Source organism: Dendrobates tinctorius, unplaced genomic scaffold (genome assembly GCF_039654945.1).
Source record: "Dendrobates tinctorius isolate UK_male_01 unplaced genomic scaffold, ASM3965494v1 ptg000043l, whole genome shotgun sequence".
Taxonomy (NCBI): domain Eukaryota; kingdom Metazoa; phylum Chordata; class Amphibia; order Anura; family Dendrobatidae; genus Dendrobates; species Dendrobates tinctorius.
In genome coordinates, this window is record NW_027361711.1 from 1,543,384 (window position 1) to 1,556,565 (window position 13,182).

The 13,182-nt window shown below is 47.0% G+C and overlaps 1 protein-coding gene across 7 annotated transcripts in view; it reads right to left on the minus strand.

Annotated features, from left to right (window-relative positions):
- HCFC2 (host cell factor C2) overlaps window positions 1-13,182 on the minus strand; it is a 128,788-nt gene that overhangs the window by 66,915 nt on the left and 48,691 nt on the right. For 6 of the 7 annotated variants that reach the window (XM_073575139.1, XM_073575141.1, XM_073575140.1 and 3 more), the window contains exons 7-12: window positions 12,815-13,000; window positions 10,654-10,908; window positions 2,063-2,124; window positions 1,788-1,923; window positions 1,299-1,499; window positions 435-484 (exon numbers count right to left, since the gene is read on the minus strand). In XM_073575139.1, coding sequence (XP_073431240.1) covers window positions 435-484; window positions 1,299-1,499; window positions 1,788-1,923; window positions 2,063-2,124; window positions 10,654-10,908; window positions 12,815-13,000 — 890 coding nt within the window. The remainder of the gene's footprint in view (window positions 1-434; window positions 485-1,298; window positions 1,500-1,787; window positions 1,924-2,062; window positions 2,125-10,653; window positions 10,909-12,814; window positions 13,001-13,182) is intronic. The other variant, XM_073575142.1, reaches the window with a different exon arrangement.

The following is a 13,182-nucleotide window of genomic DNA, read 5'->3' on the forward strand; positions in this document are numbered from 1 at the left end:
TATTCCTGGCCAACCTCAGTAGTGCTTGCATGTCCCAATATTCTATTTTGAGGTACATGTGAAATGCAGTCAGCTACTGCAATACCCATCTTCAATGGAGAGTTACAGGTGTGCAGGGTCTCCTCCTCTTGAGAGTATTGATTGGGGGGAGAAGAGCACCCCACAGTTTCCAAATAGGTGGCGTACTGACAGTGGAATATACATCTTGTAGACATTTATGGCAAATACTTTTGACATGCCATAAAACTTTCAAAAAGTAAACCCATTTAAGTTTTATGTGGGCCTTAGAAATCACTGAATGTGACAATGTGGCCATTGAACTAAAAATGGTTGTGCACCCCTGCCCTAGACGTTAAGAAAGTAGAGGTCACGGATTCCACTGATGTTATGAAGTGGCCATAATATGACAACTAAGATAATTTAATGACACTTACTGAGGGCCTCGTTGTTTGGGAAGTGCATTGTTCACCTGAAGAAACTGCGGCTAGAGGAAGAAAAAAAAAAAAAAAATAGAATGAGACTGTTAAATTTACTAATATGAAGCCAAAAACAAAGTAACTGATGTCATTGAAATATTTTAACATTTATCTATTGAGTACATACATTTTAGTGGTTAGTTTGTTTATGGGGTATGGTGGCACTACTATTATAAACCTAAAAGTGTTTTCCCCTTTTGAAAAATCCCAGTCTAATAAAATTTACTCACTGTCCATGGGTCTAGAGCAGAGTCTCTGATGATACTTCTGAATTCTAATATTGGCTGTAACGCGGACATCACGCAGACAGAGCTCCAGCCTATTGGCGAGTCCAGCGGCTCCGACAGCTATTCAGTCCACATGGACAGAGCTTCTGAGCTCACTGATTGGCTGCAGCGCTGTCTACAAGATGTGAGTGCTGCAGACAATATCAGACCCTGGGAGCGGCAGCGAATGCTCATGACTGGACCTGAGAGGGCAAGTAAAGCTCAGTTTGATTTTATTACTAATTTCAACCAGGAGACTGAATTTCTGAAAGGGGACAACCTATTTAAACGAGCGATTATGAAAGTAAAAGGGGTATTAAAGTTCAGATGTACACAGAGCAATTACCAAAAATGTGATTTTATTAACTTACAAATTAAAAAAAAAAAAAAAAAATCATCAATAAAACCAATGCTGATACACAAACTAGAAAACACTATAATTTGTAATATATACATACACACAATATTAGACCACAGCTTTAGCAATGTTAACCCTGACATTTGACAGCTTTGACAAACATGGCTGAAAATACAGTATGTGAAACTTGTATCAAACCTTCAGCGTGTGTAGTGAGTGCAGTTAGTGAAGTTTCATCTCTAACAAGTGCCCCATTTGTACGTGATGACTCAGTTTTAATGCTCTGCTGGGTTACCATAGATTGTGCACTGGAGACAATGCAGGACGCAGAAACCTCAGGTGTTAATATTCCTATGTCCAAGTCATGCACATCATTCAATTTAGATGATGTATGAAGACCTAGGACACAAAGTAAATGACAACCCATTAAACGTGTCTTTCACTGCACTCCGATACCAAAAAGGTACATTTTAATGCTAAAGGCAAAGCTTCTCAATTAATGGTTTACACTGCAAACCATGTGTACAAGATACCAGCAAAACTGCAATCGTGTCACTCTCTAAACATAAAATTCACATAGCATGTAGTAAAATGTAATAGAAGCCTATAAACATGGGGATTCTTAGTGGAGCACATTATAAAACATTCATCATGCCTGCCCAATATCCAGACAGGTGTCCCTCTTACCTATTTTTGATCCTTTTAATTTGCCATTTATCTCTGTATTTCCACTGGAAAGAGATGGTTTCTCAGACAAGGATTGCTTCATATCCACAACCTCATGATCTGAAGCACTATGCTGCACAAACCCTGTCGTAGACACCTAGTAAATGAAAAAGGAACCATAACTTAGGCACTCATAAATAATCTGGCTCCTCGATGAAATTAGGCAACACCAAAGAGTTAACAAACTGGATAGATCACACAACAGCATAGATAAATGACAGACTATGGATGCTCACCTGACTGCTGTTCTGGTGACAAATGTCTACCCTGACCTCGGGAGACGCCGGGCTGTCCACACCTGCCGTACAGATAGCACAATATTCAATTATATTTGCAGAAATTATTAGTGCAGCCAATCTCTCGCTAAGCGTATTACTTGCTCATTAGTGAATACAGAACAATGCGTGAGGACTCATCAGTTGGGTTATGCTTAGAAGTCACGGGAATGTCAGGAAGGAGAAAGGAGAAGGAAGAACTTTAGTGTGGCTTCTTCAGTGTTCTAGAAAGTCACAACACTGAGACATCTATGAAAACTGGAACTAGGCCTCTGATGCCATTGAGCCGTGCCATCCCTCGTGGACAGGTATGTCAGAGACCTAGTCGTGCTGGAAGCCACGGTCTGAGGTGAAGAGGACAAAGAGGATGCACACAATGGGGTAAGAGGGAAAAAAAAAGGGCAAGTATTTAATTTTTAGAACCATTCGGCCAGCTCTCTAGCAGGTGGCTGCCATGTTTCTGAATTGTCGAGAGTGAATTACAAAACATGGATTTTTGTGATAAACTCATCCTTTTCTCCGAGACGCTCATTGGGGGGACACAGGTACTGTGGGTGTATGCTACTACCGCCTGGAGGCTGACACTAAGTGAAAAAAAAGAGGTTAGCTCCTTCTCCGCCATATACACCCTTGCCCCGATTGCAGGCGGAAACCAGTTTGGTGCAAAAGCAGTAGGAGATCAAAGAAAAATAAAACAAAATCAATCTTAATGCAGGTAACATGTCTAGAAAAAACACCACCCTAATATAAAAAAAAAATGCATATTAATTAAACAAACAAGAGCCAATTGGCTACCAGGGTGGGTGCTGTGTCCTCAATGAGCATCTCGGAGAAAAGGATTTTACGGAGTTTAGCACAAAAATACACGTTTCTCTTTCGCCTCATTGGGGGACACAGGTACTGTGGGACATCCTAAGGCAGTCCCTGGGTGGGAAGTTGACTCACCAATCCAAGCTACATGCACCTCCAGTCTAAAGGTGCACCACTGCTGCTTGGAGAATCCTTCTACCCAGGATCGCATACACTGAAGCCTGAGTATGGATATTGTAATGTTTGGCAATTGTGTGCAGGCTGGACCAGGTTGCTGCCTTGCAAACCTGTTCTGCCGATGCCTGGTGCCAAAGAGCCAAAGAGGCGCCCACCGCCCGAGTGTGCTCTGATCCCTGCTGGAATTGGTGCGCCTCTGATGCAGTAAGACTCTTGAAAAGTCAACCGAATCCACCTGGCCATTGTCGATTTTGAGGCAGCGAGTCCCTTCCTGCGACCTTCAGGGAGCACGAACAGCACGTCTGACTGACGAAAAGGTGCCGTCCGTGACACGTACCTTCTGAGTGCTCTCACCAGATCCAACGTATGCACCGGTGCTAGTCAAAAAGAGGGCAAGACAATTTCCTCATTAATGTGAAACGAGAAAACGACCTTTGGCAGAAAAGGAGGAGCTGGTCTGAGAACCACCTTATCCTTGTGGAAAGTGAGAAACGGGGCTCAACAAGATAGGGCTGCCAGCTCTGAGACTCGCCTGATAGAAGTTATAGCTACGAGGAATGCCACCTTTCAGGAAAGGTACGACAGACATCCTGTAGCGGTTCAAATGGAGCTTCCTGCAGAACGCCTAAGACCAGGTTAAGGTCCCAGGCGTCCTATAGGGAGGTACCAAGTGGGATACTCCCTGGATGAAAGTCTTTACCTGAAAATTGGTAGCAATCCTGTGCTGGAAAAGGACGGATAAGTCCGATATCTGTCTCCTGAGGGAACTTGGGGCCAAGCCCGAGTCTAAGCCAGATTGGAGAAAGGCCAAGATGTTAGGGATAGAGAATCTCAGTGGAGATCAACCGCGGCCTCGACACCATGAGAAGAAAACCTTCCAGGTGTGATGGTAAATTCGTGCCGAGGTAGGCTTCCGGGCGCTAACCATTGTAGCAACCACTTCACGCCCAAACCCCGCCTGGGTCAGAATCCAAGATTCAATGGCCAAGCCATCAAACTCAGGGCCCCCGAGTTCGGGTGGCAGATCGGGCCCTGGGAAAGTAGATCTGGGCGCTCTGGCAATTGCCAGGGAACGTCGGCGAGCAGCTGCACTAGCTCTGCGTACCATGCCCGACGGGGCCAGCAGAATCGCTGGAACACCTTCTGCCTTGATCTTCTTGATGACTCTCGGAAGCAATGGCAGCGTGGGAAATAGGAATGGGAAGCGAAACTGGTTCCAGGGCAGAACCAATGCATCCACGGCGATTGCCTGAGGGTCCCGGGACCGAGCGACAAAATGTGGGCACCTCGGCGTTCACCCTGGAGGCCATGAGGTCCACATCCGGTGTTCCCAACCGTTGGCAAATCTGCTGGAAGACCTCGGGGTGTAATGACCATTCCCCGGACGCAAGACCATGCCGGCTGAGGAAGACTGACGCCCAGTCGTCTACGCCCAGGATGTGGACCGCCGATATCACCGAGTGATTCCTCTCGGCCCAGTGAAGAACGTGCCCTACCTCGCGCATGGTTACTCTACTCCGGGTGCCCCCTTGATTTATGTAAGCCACCGCGGTGGCGTTGTCCGATTGAATCCGGACGGGGCGGCCTACTAGAAGGTGATGAAAATGTTGCAGAGCCAGCCGGATCGCTTATATCTCCAACAAGTTGATCAGGAGGCGTGCCTCCTGTGGCGACCACCGTCCCTGGGTCGTGTGGTGGCGACAAACAGCTCCCCAGCCGAGCAGGCTGGCGTCGGTTGTGACCACTAACCAATGGTCTGGGGGAAGGGAGGACCTGATTGTCCACCATTCAAGTGACTGTCTGACTTGCGAGGACATCCGGCACCGGTGATAAGAGCGTGAAAGGGTTCTTATCCCAGGATGACAAGAGGGCGTGTTGCAGGGGGCGAAGATGGAACTGGGCGAACGGGATCGCTTCTATTGCTGCCACCATCTTCCCTAGAATCCTCATCCCGAACCGGATGGTATGAGGGACTGGTTGGCGAAGAGTCCGGACTCCCTGCCAGAGCGCTAGTGCCTTGTCTTGAGGGAGAATTACCAACCCTTGTAAGGTGTCGAAGATCATCCCTAAAAAGGAAATCCTCTGAGCAAGCACAAGGGATGATTTTTTCAAGTTGACCAACCACCCTAAGCGGGAAAGCGTATCTAGCGTGATGCTGACATTTTCCTTGCATGCCCAAATTGAAGGGCCCTTGACCAAGAGGTCGCCTAAGTAAGGCAAGACGACTAAGCCCCGGGAGTGCAGGATGGCCATGACAACTGCCATGACCTTTGTGAACACTCTGGGGGCGGTGGCTAGCCTGAACGGCAGCGCTGCGAACTGGAAATGTAGACCGTTGATGGTGAAACGTATAAATCTTTGATGCAGAGGTAAAATGGGGATATGTAGGTAGGCGTCCTGGATATCGAGAGGCCAAATATTCTCCCTGCCCCATGGCCGATATGATTGAACGGAGAGACTCCATCCGGAAAGGTCTGATCCTGATAAATTTGTTCAGGAACTTTAGGTCCAAAACGGGCCTGACAGTCCCATCCTTTTTGGGGATTGGAATAGAAGCCTTGAGCCTTCTCGTTTTCCGGTACGTGAATAATGACTCCGTTGAGCTGAAGCAATTTGATGGCCCCTAGTAAAGCTTTTGCCCGAGCATCCACCCTATTCCCAGGGTCCGATGGGAAAGAAAAAAACCGCCTTTGTGGGGTACCTGACAAATTCTATCTTGTACCCTGAGGGCACCAGCTCTTACCCACGTGTCGTGTGAGACGGTGAGCCAGACATGGCGAAACCAGAGTAGGCGGCCACCAACCTTGCTGGTGTCACCTGGAAAATGCCTCGAGTCATTTGGCTGAAGATCTTTGGGACCTGGGTCCCCTTAACCTGGGCTAGTGATTACGCATCCTCCTCAACGGGTTGGCTCTATATGAGACCTGTCGATCCCTATCCTGGTTGGAGCGACCTGAAGCGGCGGAATTGGCTGCAGTAGTCCACCCGGGGTTGTGAAAGGCCCGAAACCGTGCCTGAAACTGGTGACGAAACAGCGGTTTGACCATTTGTTGAGGGAGAAAACCACTTTTTCCTCCTGTGGAGTCAGAGATGAGCTGAGCTATCCTCTCTCCGAATAGGCGGCCGCACTGATATGGTAGGGAAGTCAAGGACTTCTTCGACACTGAATCGGCCCGCCATGTCCTTAACCGGAGAGCTCTCCTAATGGAAATTGCATTTGCGGCAGCGAGTGCCGCGCAGTTGGCCGCATCTAAAGATGCATTGATTAAGTAGTCCCCAGCCATAGCAATCTGATTTGCGATCTCTGACACTTCTGCTGGTAGGTCCATATCTTGCAAGGCTCTGTTCAATGATTCTCACCAAGAAACCATGGCCTTGGCTACCCACGTTGCCGCGAACAAGGGAGAGAGTGCTGATCCTGACGCCTCAAACACTGAGCGAGCCAAGCTCTCTATGAAAAGATCAGTGGGGTCCTTAATAGAAGACCCACTAGGTACGGATAGCAGGGTTTTAGAAGCGAAGCGTGACACAGGTGGATCCACTGTTGGGGATTCCGTCCATTTTTTACGGAGATCCGGGGCAAACGGATATATCACCTCGAGTGCCTTCTGGCCTGATAAGTGCCTGTCCGGCCGTTCCCTGTGTCACTGCACTATGTCCTCAAACTCTGGGTGAGTGCAAAATACTCTATGGGGTGCTTGACTCACTTAAATGACACCTTGTGACCTGAGGCCAAGGTGGAATCATCCTCAATCCCCAGAGTCTGGTTGACTGCTTCAATGAGGCTGTCAACTTTTACCCGACACCCCGGCGTATCTAGGTCAAGGGGTTCGTCCGAGTCGTAGTCTGAGCCTTGCTCGCTATTGACTGCTGGTGAAGGAGAGCGAGAAGCAGAACTCACGGATGCCGAGGCACCGGATGGACCGGGAGACGCCGTGTGGGTTCGTTTCCACCGTGTCTGCCTGGAGTGAGAGCGGCCCCTGCAGGCCAGAGGCTCCTGTGAGGTAGAGGACCCCTCTAAGACAGGCGAGCCACTATCCCTGCCCCTATCTGGGGCACGAAGGGACTCTATTGCTCTTGTAAGTGACGCCATATAGTGCCCATTCCGGGGGACTTGGTACACTGGGCTCGGTCGCAGGGGAGGGCTACTGGCCGTGTTCGGACTCGCAGGCTTCACATAATCGCTTGGTCTGCGCCTGCGGAAAGGCGGACCGACAGGAGATGCATGCAACTTACAGAAACGTGTGCGTCTTAGCTTTTCCGGACATGCTGTATCCTGTATCTGCCAGGCATCAGCGCTTCAGACCGCTGGGGGACAGCACTCTTCGTATTCACCTAGCATGGTCTCTCGGGGGGGTTTGCACTTACCCCAGTCCTGTGTCCCCTGCATTCTGGAAGGGCAGAGCGTTGCTCCGATTCAAACAGGTGCGCGCCACAACTGCGGGCAGGCCATCGGCAGAAAAAAAAAAGGAGGTACCTCCCCCTGCGGCCTAGCGTCGGCCTGAAGCCGAGGGCTAAATTTCTTCGGCGCCGTCCAGGCCACGGGGGCAGGCCCGCCGGACGTGACGCAATGAAGGAGGGCGGAACTCCCACCCGCGGCCTAGCGACGGCCGAAGCCACGGGCTGGATTTTCAGAGTCCGCTCGCGGGGGGGTTGGCGGTCCCACCAGGCCACGGAGGTCAAGGCTGGGAAAAAGGTGACCGCCACACGCCAGGAAGCGCTTATTCTGTAGCGGACGCTGCCGCTCTGCCCCCAAAAAAGAGGCCAAGGGCTCCAGGCCTGTGGAACGCCGCTGCAGGAGCCCTCCCAGGCCACCCTCCTCTGTGATGCTTCAGCTCAGGTAGAGGGGAGGGGGGGCACATGAAGGACGGTGCAGGCGCCCTAGCTCAGTCTTACCCGTCAAGGGGTGAGGAGAGGGATCGTCCGCCGCCTTGCAGCACCGCAGTCTAGCATTCGTGGAGCAGTGGGGGCCGCACGGACTACACTTGTGCCTCTGTACAGCCTAGGGTTTCAATACCTTAGGGTGGTCAGGGCTAAGTCCGGCATTATGTCCCAAGTCGCGGAAGAGGATACATGGAGGCGACACTCGCACGTGCTCATCCGTTGTTGGTTTGGGGAGATCGGACCCTTTCAATAGGGTCCGTCGCCCCTGTCTCATCTTCATAGAGGGGAAAAAAAAGAAAAAGTCTGGAAACAGACAGACGTGTGCCTCCAACAGACACTAAGCAAAAAACTGGATTCCGCCCGCAATCTGGGCGAGGGTGTATACGGCGGAGGAGGAGCCAACCTCTTTTTCTTTCACTTAGTGTCAGCCTCCAGGTGGTAGTAGTATACACCCACAGTACCTATGTCTCCCAATGAGGCGAAGGAGAAGGATATATGCTGGAGAACACAATTTTTTTTTGCAAAAGCAGAGGACAATTCAATTACACACAAATAAATTTGCTCATCTCCAATTGTCAAGGTGGGGCCTCATCAGGGCATTCAGACCAAGGGGGCACATGGTATCACAGCCCCGTTAGGCCTGTATTTTATTGGCCATCTGTTATTCACACTATTCTCTTTTCTTCTATTATTTATGTTCTATTCATAATGGCTACTGGTTTAATTTTAATATGAGACGTTTTACTTTACTTGTCTATGCTGGGAACTGGGCAGATTACCAGCATGTACCAAGTTTAGTTCTTGGTACCAGGACAGATGTCTTTTCTTACAGAGATTTCTGATTGGACAGTGAAAAATCGGCAAGATGGAGTGTTGCTGATAATTAACAGGTGCTGATGGTCTTCTCTGCCAGTCTGAAGAAAGAAGGAGTCGAAGATCAGTGCCCGCCCTACCTCCCCTAATTTTATTTAATCACAATGTTTGTTGAAGGGAGGTTATATCGCCCACCTATGGTGGCTGGACTTGGTGATTAACCAAACTATGAAACATTTTAACGATTTATTGAGGTTTGATTGATATTTATCCATGTCAGTTATTTATTGGGTAACCTCATTAAGAAACATTGCAGCCTATTCAATCCAAAATTCCAGTGTTGGTCATCCTATGTTGGAAGGTGTTCCAGGTATTAGGCCATGTGCACACGTTGTGGATTCTGCTGCGGATCCGCAGCGTTTTTGGCTGTGCGGAACCGCAGCAGATTTAGCTGCGTTGTACAGTACCATTGTTTTCAATGGTAAAATGAAAAAAAATGAAGAACGCTGTGCACATGCTGCGGATTTTCCGCACCGATTTGATGCGGGTTCAAATCCGCAGCATGTCAATTCTTTGTGCGGAATCCGCAGCGGTTTCACACCTGCTCCATTCTCCAGGTGTCAAACCGCAGGGCTAAACCGCAGGCTAATCCGCAGGTCTTTTGACCTGCGGATTTACCTGCAGATTTTTCCAAATCCGCACAGAAAAATCCGCAGCACCTTTCACTACGTGTGCACATACCCTAAGGCTATGTGCACACGTTGTGGATTCTGCTGCGGATCCGCAGCAGATTTGGCCTCTGCGGATCTGCAGCAGTTCCGCAGACAGTGTACAGTACCATGTAAGTTTATGGGATTTACAATCCGCAGTGCACATGCTGCGTTTTTTTCACTGTGGAAAAGCTGCGGCTTTAAATCCGCAGAAAGAATTGACATGGCAATTCTTTCTGCGGATTCCGCTGCTGTTTGACACCTATTCCATTGTCCAGGTGTCAAACCGCAGGGGAAAACCACTGGCCAATCCGCAGGAAAACCACAGGTCACTTTACCTGCGGATCCGCACGGAAAAATCCGCTGGTGAATCTGCAGCGTGTGCACATAGTCTTAGAGATTGGGGCTTGTGATACCACGCCTCTTCAATTTGCAGAACATAGAAGTCACAGAAATGTCATGCTTAGTTATTTTACTGCTGGCATACTACACACAAGTCTGAACAAAGCAACCCAATGCATGCAGAGCACCAGCCAGTAACCCGGGTATACGTGTCACAGAACCAGCCAGTAATCAGGGTATACGTGTCAGAGTACCAGCCAGTAATCAGGGCATACATGTCAGAGCACCAGCCAGTAATCTGGACATACATGTCAGAGCACCAGCCAGTAATCAGGATATATATTTATTTTACTCAATTATATAGCGCCATTAGTTCCACAGCGCTTTACAGACATTATTGGCACTGTCCCCGATGGGGCTCACAATCTAAAATTCCCTATCAGTATGTCTTTGGAATGTGGGAGGAAACCAGAGAACCCGGAGAAAACCCACGCAAACGGGGAGAACATAAAAACACCTTGCAGATGTTGTCCTTGGTGGGATGCACTGCAGCCTTGCAGTTCTGGGGTCCTGGGTTCAAATCCCGCCAAGGACAACATCTGCAAGGTGTTTTTATGTTCTCCCCGTTTGCGTGGGTTTTCTCTGGGTTCTCTGGTTTCCGCCCACATTCCAAAGACATACTGATAGGGATTCTAGATTGTGAGCCCCAATGGGGACATTGCGAATAATGTCTGTAAAGCGCTGTGGAATTAATGGCGCTATATAAATGAGTAAAATAAATAAAAATACCATGTCATTTTGAAGATTTGAACTTACTTTCCTCAAACCGCTGCGGGCACACAAGCCCGCTCTGTGAGTGCAGTGGACCCGCACGTGCTGTGGATGTGATGGTAGAACTCAGAGCAGAGATCTCACTGAGGGGGGCAGGCTTTCCAGCACCAGTTGAAGCTGGCGATTCTGGACTCAGTTGTAGAAGATATCCTTCAACAGTTGGTATCTCATTCCATTTCACATGAAAAGAATTTGTGGTGGCCAATACCAGCTGCACCTGTGAAGGCGGAGGAGGCTTCTCTGAAACAGAAGAAAAGATTCATGAACTCCATGAGGTGATGACCACTGTCACTTTAACCCACAAGCCCATTTTCACCTTAATGACCAGGCTAAATTTTACAATTCTGACCAGTGTTTATATGTGGCAATAACTCTGCAATGCTTCAACAGATCCCAGTGATTTTGAGATTGATTTTTTCGTGACATATTGTCCTTCATGATAGTGATAATAAAATTTTGTTATGACTTACATTTATTTGCAGGGGGGGGGGGGGGGGGGGAATTGGCAAAACTTTTGATCCATTTTATTAATACCCGTCATTTAGCAAGTATATCATATTACAGAGAATCCGAAAAAAAAGTGTTGTTACAGATTCCCAAATACAAGATCTTGTATATCAAGAAAACATATATTATTGACAAAGATGGCTCAGTTTGTGATTATTTCTCATTTACAATTTATAATTCGTAGAAACAACACAAGTATTCGTGTCATATTCAGAAGCACACATATCAAATTTATATTTTAAAAATAAAGTTAAGATAAACTAGAGCCTTAGGGCCCCGTCACACATAGCGACTCACCAGCGATCCCGACAACGATATCAACTTGTCAGGATCGCTGGTGAGCTGTCAAACAGACAGCTTCACCAGTGATCAGCACCAGCGATGCCGAGCGCACGTATGTAGCGAGATCGCTGGCGAGGTCGCTATTGCGTCACAAAATCTATGGCGCTTCAGCGATCTCGCTATGTGAGACGGGGCCTTTACCGTTACATCAGTTGCGTAACTAATTATACCAAGTTAGAATTTCAATTATACTGGTATACATATTCTGTCCGCGTATTGAAACTGTCAGGGGGATAAATTCCAAAAATCCCAAACTCTGAAGAATTTCTTAGGACAATCTCTATAATAGTTTACGGTGCGTGCAAATGGTATTACTGAATTAACTAGTTCAATCCAAACCCATAAAAGTAAGGCAAGAACCAAAGCTGGTGACTTCCTTGCAAAAAAAAAAAAAAAAAAAAAATTTCCTGTAAAAATATTTTAACATAATGTTCCCATATCTCTTCCTCCAATACACCAAATAAGCAAATTAGTAGATCAAAAACAATGGGCATACAGATCAGGGAGGACAAAAAGGAAGTAACCTCTTGCCAGAAGGGAATGAATACCGTAATTGGCCAATTGGGCAACTCCATAACATGTGTCTTAAGTTTGCATCCAATGTATGGCATCTCAGACATTCTGAAGCTGGAGATCTTCCTATCCAAGGACTGGGGTATGACCGATGAAATATAATTGACCTCGCAAGTCCATTTTTACTATCAGTTTTTCTAATAGGCAAAAAAAAATTAAAAAAAAAATAGAAAAACTTAAAAATAAAAGAAAGAACAGCACTTTGATGACCCACAGACGGCATCACGTGCTGACCGTTTTGCTTATAGACACAGATGTTAATGGGCAAGTTTGAGCTGTAAATTAAAGAAAAAAAAAAAAAGGGACATGTCTCAGACCTACAGACTATAAATGGCATATCTATCAGTGATACCAAGGATAGAACACACAGGGGAAAAATGGTCTCAGTGGTGCCAAACACATTTTTTTCCTCTGTCCGTCAGTAGACAAATTACTATTTGAGATTAGTTTTATGTGAAATCCTAGGGTATGTACAAAGCATCTGACACAGGATATCACGAATCTTACACTTCTTTATTCAGCCAACCAATATCCTCACACATCTATGATCTGCTGATTCATTTACCAAAACTTGAAAATCTTATAAAAAAAAAAAAAAACACAACAACAACAACATTGCATGCTTGGAGAACCACTTTAGCACAAGAGAATTCTTATTGTGAATAAATAGTGCATAGAATTTATTTAAAAAAAAGCGCAACAACAGTAATGGCATTGCAACTACCTGTGTCAATGTACCAAAGGTCTTTGCAACAAACTTGGCAGTTCCATGCCTTCTTGTAACCATCCCTTCCACTCCAGATATATAATCGTTTCCCAATTGTGACTGCACAGTGCCCGGCTCTAGGCCATGGCCAATCCTTCCTATCTTCTGTGGTGTCTGACATTAAAGATGTCCATTCCATGGAGTCTAGATGAGATCAGGGAAAAAAAAAAAAAAAAAAAGTGTCAGTCATTATGTATATATGCACACTACCAACCAGCCCGCATAGAAAAGCATACAGATCATATAAAATACAGGTCTGAATTACAAGTTGTATACAAAGAATGGTTGCACTCTATCATGCCAAGGCATGTCAATGTGGAATACAT